The 13,515-nt window shown below is 42.2% G+C and overlaps 1 protein-coding gene across 3 annotated transcripts; it reads right to left on the minus strand.

Moving 5' to 3' along the window:
• Positions 1–1,345: 1,345 nt before the first annotated feature.
• Positions 1,346–12,734, minus strand: LOC139444994 (coadhesin-like). 3 transcript variants are annotated; one of them, XM_071226031.1, is made up of 10 exons: positions 12,631–12,734; positions 10,875–10,958; positions 8,173–8,207; positions 6,592–6,783; positions 5,488–5,679; positions 4,455–4,646; positions 3,834–4,025; positions 2,402–2,593; positions 1,923–2,114; positions 1,346–1,802 (listed from the first exon to the last, which is right to left on the minus strand). In XM_071226031.1, exons 1-10 carry the CDS (start codon positions 12,702–12,704, stop codon positions 1,474–1,476), a joined length of 1,674 nt encoding a protein of 557 aa, XP_071082132.1. In that variant the 5' UTR covers positions 12,705–12,734; the 3' UTR covers positions 1,346–1,473. The 3 variants fall into 3 exon arrangements, with proteins under 3 accessions (XP_071082132.1, XP_071082133.1, XP_071082134.1); XM_071226032.1 differs by lacking the exon at positions 5,488–5,679; XM_071226033.1 differs by lacking the exon at positions 3,834–4,025.
• Positions 12,735–13,515: the final 781 nt, after the last annotated feature.

Below are 13,515 nucleotides of genomic sequence, written 5' to 3' on the forward strand. Positions count from 1 at the left end.
CAAACGTGTTTTCACAGCAAGAAACAAACACTTTGAATTTCTATTTAAGTTAATTCCGGTCTCGACATCTTTTCAAATCAGTGAGGACACAGGACTGACCCTGTCGTTTTTAGAGAGCGCAATTCGCTGTGCAAAGATGAATCTCCAAGATGTGACCGAAAACTTTGATCGTGGGATCGAATACCAGTATCATACACGTACATCACTTGGGGATTTCCTCCCACATCAAGCTGAGTGCTGTGAATAACTGGATGAGTGACCGAGTTCGGCTGCTTGGAACCTGAGAGTTTCGTTCCTGCTCCACACTGCAGCACATGTATCACATGTGGAATTTCTTTTGGCAAGTGACTTGTTCGAGGTATGCCACTGTTAAGCCAGCAATGAATGGGTACCCGGTGGGATGGTATGGCAATGTGGCTAGTAACATTCTAGCACATCACAGGCAGCTTGGGTTATATACTCCTCCCCTTGGAGATGAGAATAACAGGGGTAAAAATGCGCTTTGAGTATGATATCCAGCATGGAAAAAAGCGGCATACAATCGGACTATTATTATCATTATTATTATAAACCAAACTCGCTTACTCGCTCAAATCGGTGAAATCGCTGTGAAGAATGGCGTCTCCTAGGCGTTCCAGAACCCTATGATCTTGTGTTCGAATTCCCGGTTCAGCCGGGTGGCCCAGTCGTCTAAGGCGCCGCGATTCGCTGTGCAGAGTTGCGTTCCTTGGGCACGCCAGAAACCTATGATTGTGGGTTCGAATCCCGGTTCGCCCCGATTATGTTTCTAGGTTTGTCAGCACCATACCCGTGCTCGTGGGTTTCACTGAAGTGGTAATTGTCCGAGACCTGCATCACTTCGGGCTTTCCTCCCACATTAAGCTGACACGCCGCGATATAACTGGAATATACACAACTCACTCATTCACTCGACCTGATTATGTTTCTTTTTGGACCAAAATCACTGCCGGCTTTTCCTCCACGTCAGACCGAAACGCCGTGACATAACTGAAATACTGCTCAGAGCGGCGTTAAACAATACTAACTCACTCACAAATTTCACGATAAGGTTATTTGCGATGTCTTAAGAACATTTAACGAGCTGTTATTGTGTTCAAATTTAAATGATCACTCTTATCTATCTATCAAAGTAGAGATAACTGATGGATAACAACTTCTTTATTTACTGTAAAGGCGACGTTTCGGTATATAACCTTATACCGATGTCAACCGTCGCCTTAGCAGTAAATAAAAAAGTTATAATCCATAACTTGACAACTTCTAAGAAATGCCTAGCAAACAATTCTTGTGGAAAGTTATGACAACAATATCAATAATGACAATATACAACAAATGATTTATTAAAAAGCCTTTCGAAACAATAGTCCTTTACATCAAGGTAAATAGAGCACACGTTATAGTTAGTGAAACATTTACTGGTATTTCAGTTGCTTTATATAACAGGTCTTGTTCCTAACATGTTCCATGGGTGCAGACCTTCAAGCTGACATCGAACCGGGTGGTGGCTGGACAGGCCATGGGGTACTTGATACCGTTGGAACACATGTAGAACTTAGTACAATCACTCTCGTTGGCGATCATGACGACACCAGTGCTGGGACAGGACTCCGCCGTCGTGGTTGATGCAGTGGTGGCAGCATGTTTGCAGGCGGAGATGGCGGAGTCATACACGGTACCCTCTGCACACTGATGGCGATGGGCCACGCCATTGCTGCACTGGAAGAAGCGCCTCTCATTGGTGGCGTGGGCGTGGTAGGTGGCCTCATCTTCTGGACAAAGATCTGCAAGAAATCAAGCAATTATGTTACCAAACAGCCCAACCTGTGATGTTTACGTGATCAAAGCTTTGAGCAAACACGATAGTTAGAGAAAACAATTTGTTCTCTTATTTGTGAAACTACCTCCACACTCCTCGGTGTTGCAGTTGATGGTCCTGTTCTGGAAGCTCTCTCCGTCACAGTCGGCTCCCCCGAAGGCCGGGGTGGGGTTGGTACAGGTCCTGGAGCGGTCCTGATCCTTGTTGCCTCCTCCACACAGGACACTGCACTCATCCAGATCCTGCCACTCCTCCCAGTCCGTCCAGCCACCGTCAACTGAGGAAGCGTGTGAACATGTTGAGATATTCATATTCATATTTTTCCCTGCGTAATCAACTGTTTTGACATTTTTAAAAAAAAAATAATACTTTAAATGCATTACTTTAATGATACGTGATGATCCAGATTTGAAACAGACAATATGGAATTATATTTATATCAAGTTGAATCTACTTAAAAAAAATTAATATCAGCATTACACAAATGCGTACACTGTTATCACACAAATATTGTACCATCAATGATTTATATCATAAATCAATAGAGCTACTTCTGTTACTGACTTGGGCAGGGATGAGTGTTACAGTCCCTCTCAGATCTGTCCCTGACATCTCCGTCACACTCCTGGCCTCCGTGGGCTGGGGCGGGGTTGGTGCACGTCCTGTCTCTGGTCTTGAACTGGGATCCTCCTCCACATGTAGTAGTGCACGTGCTGTAGTCTGTCCACGCGCTGTAGTCACTCCATCCACCATCAACTGTAACAAATCATTTACACTGATACGTGTCATGATATTATGAATAACATATAGATGTATTTACAACCAAATGAGGTGTATCCCATGCTGTACTCAGTTTAATCAGTTCCATGATGATTCCTGGTTAGAATAGGTTCCCAGCTTCATGTGCTGGTCGTTTCCACCATCAACTGTAACACATCCTAAACAATCACAAGGTCGCGTTGAGGCATGTCATGATGCATACATCTGTTATGGAAGATTTTACCCTTCCAAATGCGGGAGGAGGTACCCATCCTTCATGTGGTCCTGGAGTTGTTGTGAATTCATTCCACACCAACTTTGGATCATCATAGGTTTATGAGCAAGCCTTAGACTGTGCAGAGTAATGTTATGATATCATTATTGTTTTAATATCTGTATACACTCACATGGTTGAATTCATCCTTGAGAAGTTACAAGCTATCGTATTCGAGGTAAAAAGTATTAGTTAACCAAGTGATTCGCGACCGATATTCTGGGATGGTGGCAGTGATTCTTTTTCGAAAATAAATATTCCGAAGGAACATCTTGAAAAAAAAGAACTGCCACAAATACTTATTTGTTGCAAGGTGCTTTAAGAGGAAGAAAAATTAGGCTCATAGTCTCTATTAAAAAGAGATCTGGATATAAAGCTGTGAAAATATATCTAGTCCTATTAGTGAACTACGGAAGCCTTTTAGGGCTATTTGTTGTTGTTTTAAATTTTCGATACTATCTTGAAATTTCAAAATACAGAAGTTGAAATTTCAAAATACAGAAGTTGAAATTTCAAAATACAGAAGTTGAAATTTCAAGATACTACCTTGGAATGCAAGATACTACCTTTAAATTTCAACTTATTATCTTGAAATTTCAACTTAGTATCTTGAAATTTTAACTTAATATCTTGAAATTTCAACTTAGTTTCTTGAAATTTCAACTTAGTATCTTGAAATTTCAAGATAGTATCGAAAAAAACAAAAAACAAAACAGACTAAAAGGCTTCCGTAGTTAACCAATGTCTTGACAACACAGGTCAAAGCACTTATCTGGAGGTATGAAGGCTGATTTTGGGACACACTCTCAGCTATTTTAGAATACTTTTCTCATTCTAAACAAACGGTGAAATTCACATATTAAAGAGATTTCACATTGTGCAGTACTCACCTTAGTGAGTAAATTCGAATACTTTATTCTTTATATGACCATTACCAATATCCATTTTAAAGAGATGACTCACTTGGACAGGGATGAGTGTTACAGTCCCTCTCAGATCTGTCCCTGACATCTCCGTCACACTCCTGGCCTCCGTGGGCTGGGGCGGGGTTGGTGCACGTCCTGTCTCTGGTCTTGAACTGGGATCCTCCTCCACATGTAGTAGTGCACGTGCTGTAGTCTGTCCACGCGCTGTAATCACTCCATCCACCATCAACTGTAACAAATAATTAACACTGATTAATGTCATGATATTATCAATACAATATGGATATATTTACAATCAAATAAGGTGGGCATGTATTTTTCTCATGTTGAGCGTTGTTTGTTCTTTTTTCACCAGCCCTGTGAGGAATCCAGGTTAGAATACGTTCCACCTATTTGATGATCACATGAGGTAGTATACAAATCGTATATCATCATATACTTTAGCAACAATTACATTTTCTAACGGTTCAATAGTAAATTCAGCTTTTGCAATTCAAGATATATATTAAATATAATCTGAGTTGTCCCTTCTGTCAATATACGTCAATTTCGTCAATTTGTAAAAAAATGCTGGTGCTTTTTCTGGCAATGTTTCGCCTTGAAAATATTGATAGTTCTTATTCTGGCACACCCTTACTTCCAATCAATTGATACGTACTTGGACAAGGGTGGGTGTTGCAGTCCCTGCTATAGGTATCAGTTGCCTCCCCTGCGCACTGACTTCCGCCATAAGCTGGGGTGGGGTTAGTGCATGACCTTGTTCTGGATCGCGATTGGCTGCCTCCTCCACAACTCACTGAGCACGCGCTGTAGGGTGACCACATACTGTAAGTGCTCCAACCGCCGTCAACTATCAACAGTAAATTTGTAAGAGGATTTTCAATAATAGTCTTTTGAAGACGAGTTATGCCTATTTATTGACTCTAAATGTCTCTATTACAGAGTCTCCATTAATCTGAGAAATCACTCCACCTACAAAACCAGTACTCCACATTCGTCCACATTGATACATATCCAGGTTAAAGAGTCGCGAATGTGGAGAACGTCTCCCCGACAGTAAACATCCGGAAGGTGATTTGCAGAGTAACAGGGTTTTCACATCAATGCCCCATGCTCTGACACGGACGACGGACCTTCTGATCGGCCGGCTTGTCCACACGACCAACGAGGTCAACCCCGTCAGCAAACTAACGTGGTAAGGATGTCATCTGTGGCATGGCACTACAGCCAATTACGTCAGCATTAGACTTTCGGTATTCACTTTCATCCCTAGATACATTATAATTCATAACTGAGCTCTAGTGTCTGTTTCCCAACGTCATGACAGGGGACACCGCAAATTGGCTTTAAGCGTTGTATCTGTTTGGGGATACCTGGATATATGTGTGAATGATATCTAAATATACCGATCGAATACGCAGGTTATGTTTTCAACTCTATTTAAGTTATGCCAAAACGTGTCTGCTTCATGTGGATGGAAACGCCGAAGTGGTGCGGGTCTCAGACGTTAATCACTTTGGCGAAAGCAAAAAGCAAAGGGACATGTAGAGTGTTGACAAACCAGTGACCATGGTCAGGGCAAATACAGGTCCTTTTGCATGCCTACAATAAGCGGGCGGCCCTCCAAGGGGGATAGTGGCACCTTAGACGACTTGGACACCCGTGACCGCCCTCCTGTGACAGAGATATACCTGGACAATTGTGTGTATTGCAGCTCCTGCTTGACGTTTCAGAGGACGATCCAACACACTGTCTGCCTCCGAATTGGGGACGAGGGCTGGTACAGGTTCGGGATCGAGCCTTGGTCTGAGTTCCTCCGCCACATGTCTTTGTACAAGCGGTGTAGGGGGACCAGGTGGCATAGCTGCTCCAGGCTCCGTGGACTACACAGAGACAATCATCATTGGTTGTCAGCACCACACGCTTGTGTGTTTCACAAAGTGGTAAAAATCTTCGTGTTTCCTCCCACATTAAGCTAACACGCCATGCTAATACTGAACAAAAGACGCTAACCTAACTTGCACCAAACCTTCACACACACAGTTGGTGACTGAGTTTCGTTTTCATTGATTTAGTCAGCCTTATCATGACGAGTGAGATGTAAATTGAGCTTCACACGTACGGGACGTAAACCGGACCAAAAAAGCATTCACTTGAAAACTAAATTTGACCAAAAAACTAAAGCATTATTTAACCGCCAATAGGCTGGAAACAGTCGCCGTAACACTGCAAACGTAAGGACCAAAACACAACGATGATACCCATATCAAATACATCTTCATTGAACAACCATGTCTTGTTTGTTTCACTGTAAGCCACCATCAATCGTGAGTGTGTAGTTTCTTTCGCCCGGGAGATTAGAATCTGGGTATCTTCGGTATGACAAACCGGTGCGTCAAGTTGTATAGAATCAGATTTCTGCAGTATATATAAGTTACAACTTCGGTCTATCGTTATCTGACTCTTTGTTTCAGGAAATAGAAATAATCCCAAAGAAAGGTTATTCATACTCGTATATATATGAAATGAGTCAAACTTAAATGGCAGAGACATATTATTGGAGGGAATTTCTCCCTTTCGCTATTTAAGGGGCGGTCGGGTAGCCTAGTGGGTAAAGTGTTCGCTCGTCACGCCGAAGACCCGGGTTCGATTCCCGACATGAGTACAATGTGTGAAGCCCATTTCTGGTGCCCCCTGCCGTGATATTGCTGGAATAATGCTAAAAGCGGCGTAAAACCATACTCTCTCACTTTTGCTAGTTACGATGGAGTAGATATTTCTGGGTTTGGACATACTTGGACAGCTATGTGTGTTACAGCTGGTAGTCTGGGTAGCTCGGGTGGAGCCGGAGCACTGGGCACCACCGTAAGCTGGTCTCGGGCTGGTGCACGAGCGTGTGCGAGATCTCGTCATGGTTCCTCCGCCACATGATTTAGTGCACGTGCTGTATGCTGACCATGCGCCATAGCCCGTCCATCCGCCGTTTACTGCATACATACAAAAAGAGACAGCGTATGTATAAAACTAATTGCATCATTGTTGCACATTGCATTATCCTTTCATCTCTGCCATACAATAACTTCTCATACGAAACCCATCCGTCAAGAGTATATGCACACGCCAAAGTTAAAATGTGACCTGCTACCGTTCAGACATGCCCACTTACATTTTGGCACAAGTTTTAGTACATGTACCTTTCGAAGTATTTTGCGAAATCTAAACGTATCTTGCAATATAAAAAGCATCTAAAAAAATTCAAGCAAAAAAATCTCGTGAGGTTTAATTGTTTTCTGCGAATTTAAAACGTCTCTTGCTAGTGGTTAAAACTTTCGCTCGTCACACCAAAAACCCGGGTTCGATTCCCGACATGGGTACATTGTGTGAAGGCCATTTCTGGTGTCCCCCGCCGTGATACTGCTGAAATATTTCTAAAAGCGGCGTAAAACCAAACTCACTAAAACGTCTCTTGATGTTGAAAAAGACTCTTGGTCGGTGACGCGTGCAATAAGGCGTGAAGGTGGTTGACAGAACAATGCTATATAGTCCTTATTGAACTCGTGAACGCGCCTCAAAACACCCCGCTTTCCTTTCGTCTAATCATTGAATAAATCTCACATGTCAATATTACAAGGGGAACCAATAACATACATTTTCATTAGTCACATTTTATTATACACTGGCATCTATTTTCAGAAATTTATTCCATATTTAGCCGTTATAACCATTTATATCTATCTTCATCGTAGTATGTCTCCCAACATCACACTTTCGGAAGTCCAGGGGTCCGTTCCACAAATCGATCGTTGCTCTAAGTTGATCCTGAATGACATACTTTAACATAGAGTTAATACTGTCATTGCGCTACGGTCGCTTTGCGGAACCGGACCCGAGACAAAAAGGCCTAGGACTCTGCTTCCTCAGGCTTGGTCAGAGGATCGGGCAATCAAGCCCCGTGACTTGGCTGCGTGTGAATCGCTGCTCATGCGTTCAGTCATTGTGTGCCTGGTTCAGGCTCTCTTATGTGATATAGCTTGAATATTACTGACTGGCGTTACACAACACTCACTCATTAAGCACATTAAACATATCAAATGTAATTACATATTTATCGTCCAATTTATAACCATATGTGCATATAGTTAGCATCTGATATTTTTAACCTAAGTATGTTTTACTTTGGTGGTGAAGGGCAGGGGCGTTGGTAAATTTTGTGTTTACAGCAACCGTCAAACCGATAACAGGGTTTGATTCGACAACATGGGCCGCTGTGAGAGCCCATTCTCAAAGATCACGAGATCACGATAGCAGCAGTCACTCACTTAATTGTTTGTGTTATAACACAGGCTTGATACTGATGGATACCAAAGTTGTCTCACCTGGACGGTTCTTATAACAGGTTCTTGTAGATGACCTGAAACCGATAAATATACGGAATTGATGTCTGAAACTTTAATGTGCCAATAGAGAACTTAACATTTGCAACCACATCTAGGGTAATTATACTTATATGAGTAAATCATCGTATCACTCCCAAAGCCGCCTAACCAACATCACACTCTAAGACGATTGTGCTCAACTAGATTCTCAGCAAGGACAACACAAGTTTGTCTGTGGGTCCACAGCTATATTTAGTCAATACGTCTGATAGCCAAGAGGTTTGTTGTTTAACGCCGCACTCATCAATATTCCAGCTATATGAAGGCGGTCTGTAAATAATCGAGTCTGAACCAGACAATCCAGTAATTAATATCATGAGCTTCGGTCCACGCAATTGGGATCGATGACATGCATCAACCAAGTCAGCGAACCTGACCACCCAATCCCGTTAGTCGCCTCTTTCAACAAGCATATTCGCCTTTTACAGCAAGCATGGGTTGCTGAAGACCTTTTCTACCCCGGATCTTCACGGGTCAAACCTGGTCTAGTAGTTGGCCACAGTGATATTCTAATTGCCTTAATTCCAATAATTGTCCCGTTCCAATTTGGATATGCTCTATCACAGTGTCATCCTTTCAATAAGGGCCCAACTGACCAGGGAAACCTTTTGATGGGGTGTCTCTCCTGCGATCGTTAATACCTCCAACGAACATTGATGATTTGGTTCTATTGACCAGGATACAATTACCCGGATGACTAGTTTTATCACGTGCGTGACCAGTGTCACCGTAAGTGAAAGGTTTAATGTTAAACCTCTGCCCAGTACAACTATAAGAACACCCACCCGGATATTATTGCCCAGGAGGAGTGTATAGCTATGCCGCTGTTCCATCTGTGGGTATGATTGTGAGGTTAAAGGGTTCCACTGAACAGTGAATAATTAGTTAGGGAAGCCATCTGTCACATCCCCCTATCTAGCATACCAGCCACCCCCACACTTCAACATGAAAACAGAATTGTGACACAATTATAAAAAAAAGCTATAGGGCTGTTCTGAATTTATGAATGTATAAACATACTCAAAAGGAATCGAATTATTGTTCTTGTATTAAAATCGAATACTCGCGATACCCCACAGACATTTAACTACTAAACCTTCACGACATAGCTAAAGAAGCTACAATCTTGACAGCAATATCCATTCCCCCGAAATTTCCAAAGCTATGCTAGCGACACGACTGTCGTTTCTCGTTTTCCTTGATATAACCCCACAGCAGTCTAGAGCTACAATCGCTTTGTGAAACTGTGTCGCACAAAATCAGTATGGAATAGGGAGCTTCGATATACAATACAGATAATCTCTATTTGTTTTGTGTAGGATTTCACAGAGGCGGAGTGGATATATATATGTATGTATGTGTATATATATACTCACACGCAAAAGAAACGCAAGTGGTTTTAAGCAAATAGGTAACAATCACGGAACCATAAATTGATACGAGTTTTAGCATGTAGTAAAGCCTGATGGTGTTATCAATATTTTTGGTTGCATTTTGGAAGCCCCGAGTAAAAACGCAACATAAAAAACGAATCGCCAAAACGCACCATTTCAATGAATAAGTGGGTATCATGCACCCATTCGCGAAATCGACAATGCACGAACTGTCACGAACTATCACGAGAGTAAAAAGCTGTGGCCGATTCTTGGACCTACCACTCCTTGATCAACAATGCCACGCCTAACTCAAATTCAGAGAAACCAGGCTATCGGACGTTTGGAAGCTGGAGAGTCTGTCCAAGATATTGCCCGTCATTTCAACGTTAACATAACCACGATTTACCGTCTCCTGCATCGATACAATGCTACACAGACAACAAATGAACCTTCCTCGGAGCGGTCGTCCTAGGGTCACCACACCGCTGACAGAAACGTTGTGGAAAGGGATCCATGGGGTGGACCTAGCGTCATGATATGGGCAGGGATTGGACTTAATGCGAGACTTGGACCCATGTGCTTTCTGAATGTTGGTCTAGGTCGCGGACACGGCATCACTGCTCAGCGGTATATCCATCAAGAGATCAGACCCCACGTTGTTCCATTTTTTGCACAACACCAACAACACTTTTTCCAGCAGGACAACGCTCGTCCCCATGTTGCCAAAGCTACCATGGCCTTAACAACGTAACATCCGTGTTCTACCGTGGCAAGCCCTCAGCCCTGATCTGAACCCCATCGAAGACTTGTGGGATGAGGTTCAAAGACGTCTGCACAATGTGCGCCCAGTCCCTACAACTGCCGATGAACTACGCACAGCTGCTCTGGATGTGTGCAGGAGGATCCGTAGGGCCTTCACAAATCTGATCCACTCAATGTACAGGAGATGTGTGGCAGTGATCAATACTAATGGTGATCACACCAGGTATTGGCTGACATTTTGGGTATTGACACGAAACTGTGTAAGCCCTTAACATTTGGAAAAAAACCAAATATGTCATCTGCCTTTTAATCCATTAAACTGTCTTCAGTCAAATTTTTGTCAATCTTGTCCTATTAGTATTTTTTGTCTTTACTGTTGAAAATAAATAACATTTATACTGCATACTCGACTTGCGTTTCTTTTGCCTGTGAATATATATATATAATCTGTTAGCATGCATGTAGAAAGTGTTTGCGACGACACCAATTCGACGTTCCACATACCTGTATCTCGTACACCGACTCCATCCAAACCAACCACAGCTGGTTGTGTAGCGGGTGGAATATGTCCCACACGAATACGCTACGCTGAAATATCAAAGTGACAAGGTGTGGTTAGGTGGGTTATCACGTAAATAGAATTATGGTGACGAGTACGTATGTATACGAACTCATGTTAGTATGTTTGTTGTTTAAAGCCGTACGCAGCAATGGTCCAGCTTGATGACGGCGGTCTGTACATAATCAAGTCTGGACCAGACAATCGAGTGATTTATATCATGAGCATCGATTTACGGCTTTGGTACACGATGACATGCATGAACCCAGTCAGCGAGTCTGACCAATGGACCCCTTACTCGCCTCTTACGACAAGCATAGTCGCCTCTTACGACAAGCATGGTTTGCTGAAGACCTATTCGATGCCGAATCTTAAAGGGTTACGAACTACGGGTATGCTAAGGACAACTACACGTGATACATTGACAAATGTTTAATATTTTTAGGCATTGTAATATCATAAAGCTATTCTATTTTAGTGAAAAGTCGGGTTAGCACGTATACGTATGTATATTAGATGCACATGTATCTTTGAGATAATCTACAACATGAATATCACGAATATATGGAATTTTTCGACCATTCCTAATGATCAATGTTAAATTTGCTATCAAGAAAGAGGCTTTTGTCAAGTTGGTTGACAATGATTGTAAATACGTTGACTCAAGTGATGTTACGACCACGGTTTGATTTATAAAAGGGCAATAATGTGTGAAGGACGTTATTTAAGTACTCACTCATTATACATGTATGACTTGGACATCACTGACGTAAGAACGATATATTTGCTAAACATGGTGCAATTAAATGAATCTCTTCACCGTGAAATAACCCGACAGTAACTTTTAGTCATGCCCGCCCCCTTATTAATATACATCCTCTTTCTTCCCGCATCGCCTCCGCCATGAATTCATGCATAGGGTTTGTCTATAAGAACCATTGTATCAATTTAATGTGTAATGTTTTGGCCATGTATATCGGCATATAATCTCGATATATCATTGGTTAATATAAGGTAACCTGTAACTAGTCACGCCAAAAAAACCGTTCGATTACCCATGTGAGTAAACATTTTCTTCACATTCACTTATTTCGTAAACAATTTCGATAGCCAGGTGTTTGAGATGGTGAACGATTCAATGCTAGATCCTGGCATTGAGATATGAAGTAGAGAGGTAGACGGAGGCTCTTACATTGACTATCGAAAAAGGCCGACCACAAGTACGCCATTTAAACTATATCAATTACTATGCTATGTGTATTAGTAAAAACTGTTTTTTATTGTGAATTAACGATAAAGGCATTTTTGTGATCGATTATAATTTTGGCACCTACCCTCTTAAACGTTTCCTCAAAAATAAGATTATTTCAGTATATAATATTACTGACAAAACGAAGATGACAATATCATGATACACAAGGATAAGGGCAACGCAGTTGTCTAAGGCGCGTCAAACCGCAGAATTGTCAGGATAAAATGATTATGAGTTCGAATCCAGCATTCTCCCTGATTATGATCCTTGGTTTGTCAGTACCATCCCTGTGCTCTTATGTTTCCCCAAAACGTCTGAGAGCTGATTCACTTCCGACACATGTCGTCACACAAGCTGAAATGTCGTGATTTAACTGAAATACTGTTAAATGCGCCGTTAAGTCAAACCTATTCAACCATTCAACCCCATTGAAATGTGGGTCTACTCACGTTTCCGATGATGCAAGTGGGAGCACAGCGACCACTGCAACGACCGCGAGGACGACCAGAGTGAGCCCTTGCATTTTGCCTAATCCTGCCTGTTGATTGAACGGGGGCTTACAGCAACGGGCTTATATACCCTGTCACAGCCCCCCCCCCCCCCCCCCCCCCCCCCCCCCCCCCTCCCACCCCAAAGAACCAAGACTATTACAGGTAGGCGGGTAACTGTTATCTATGAAATATGAGCAAAAGTCGTTAGGTAAACATTATCATTTATGTCTCTCCTGCTATAAAGAACTGACATCAAAATAAACATTCATGATAATGACTCTTCTCGGGTAAAGCTTGATCACCATTGCCACAATATAATCTGATTTTTGTGCGGATAAATATAAACTTTAGCTGCCATTAGTGGGGTTCAAAGAAGTTTTGATGTGTTGAAATACGTATAGAAAACCAGTACATGATATGACACAAAAGGTTTATGTGTGTTCCTCAGGTAAATTTATGCAATATATTTTCAAATATTTGACAATTGTTTTCAACACTGTAGCTGAAGACATAAACATTTAAGCATGCTAAATGTAGTTTTGAGGCTTGTATACTCTCAAAAAAAAGATTTTTAAGAGATGTGCATGTGTCGTTTACGTCACTATCTCAAGCACGGCAGCTTAGCACCGTGTACCATTGGCCATCTGAAGGACTGAACGCCACCTCCTTCTCGCTGAACCAAGAAACCAGCGGCTGACACCTTGCTTGTGGAATGGTAACTGCATCTTTCCAAAGAGCTTAGCGTAATTGCTGCCAATTCCGTGGCGTTTGACTTTGACGTTAAAATCTTCTAGCTTATCCCAAAGATGCTCAATTGAGTTACAATCCGGCTACCTTGACGAT

The sequence above is a fragment of the Haliotis cracherodii genome, unplaced genomic scaffold (assembly GCF_022045235.1).
Source record: "Haliotis cracherodii isolate W230 unplaced genomic scaffold, xgHalCrac1.p SCAF_6, whole genome shotgun sequence".
NCBI classification, from domain to species: Eukaryota; Metazoa; Mollusca; class Gastropoda; order Lepetellida; family Haliotidae; genus Haliotis; species Haliotis cracherodii.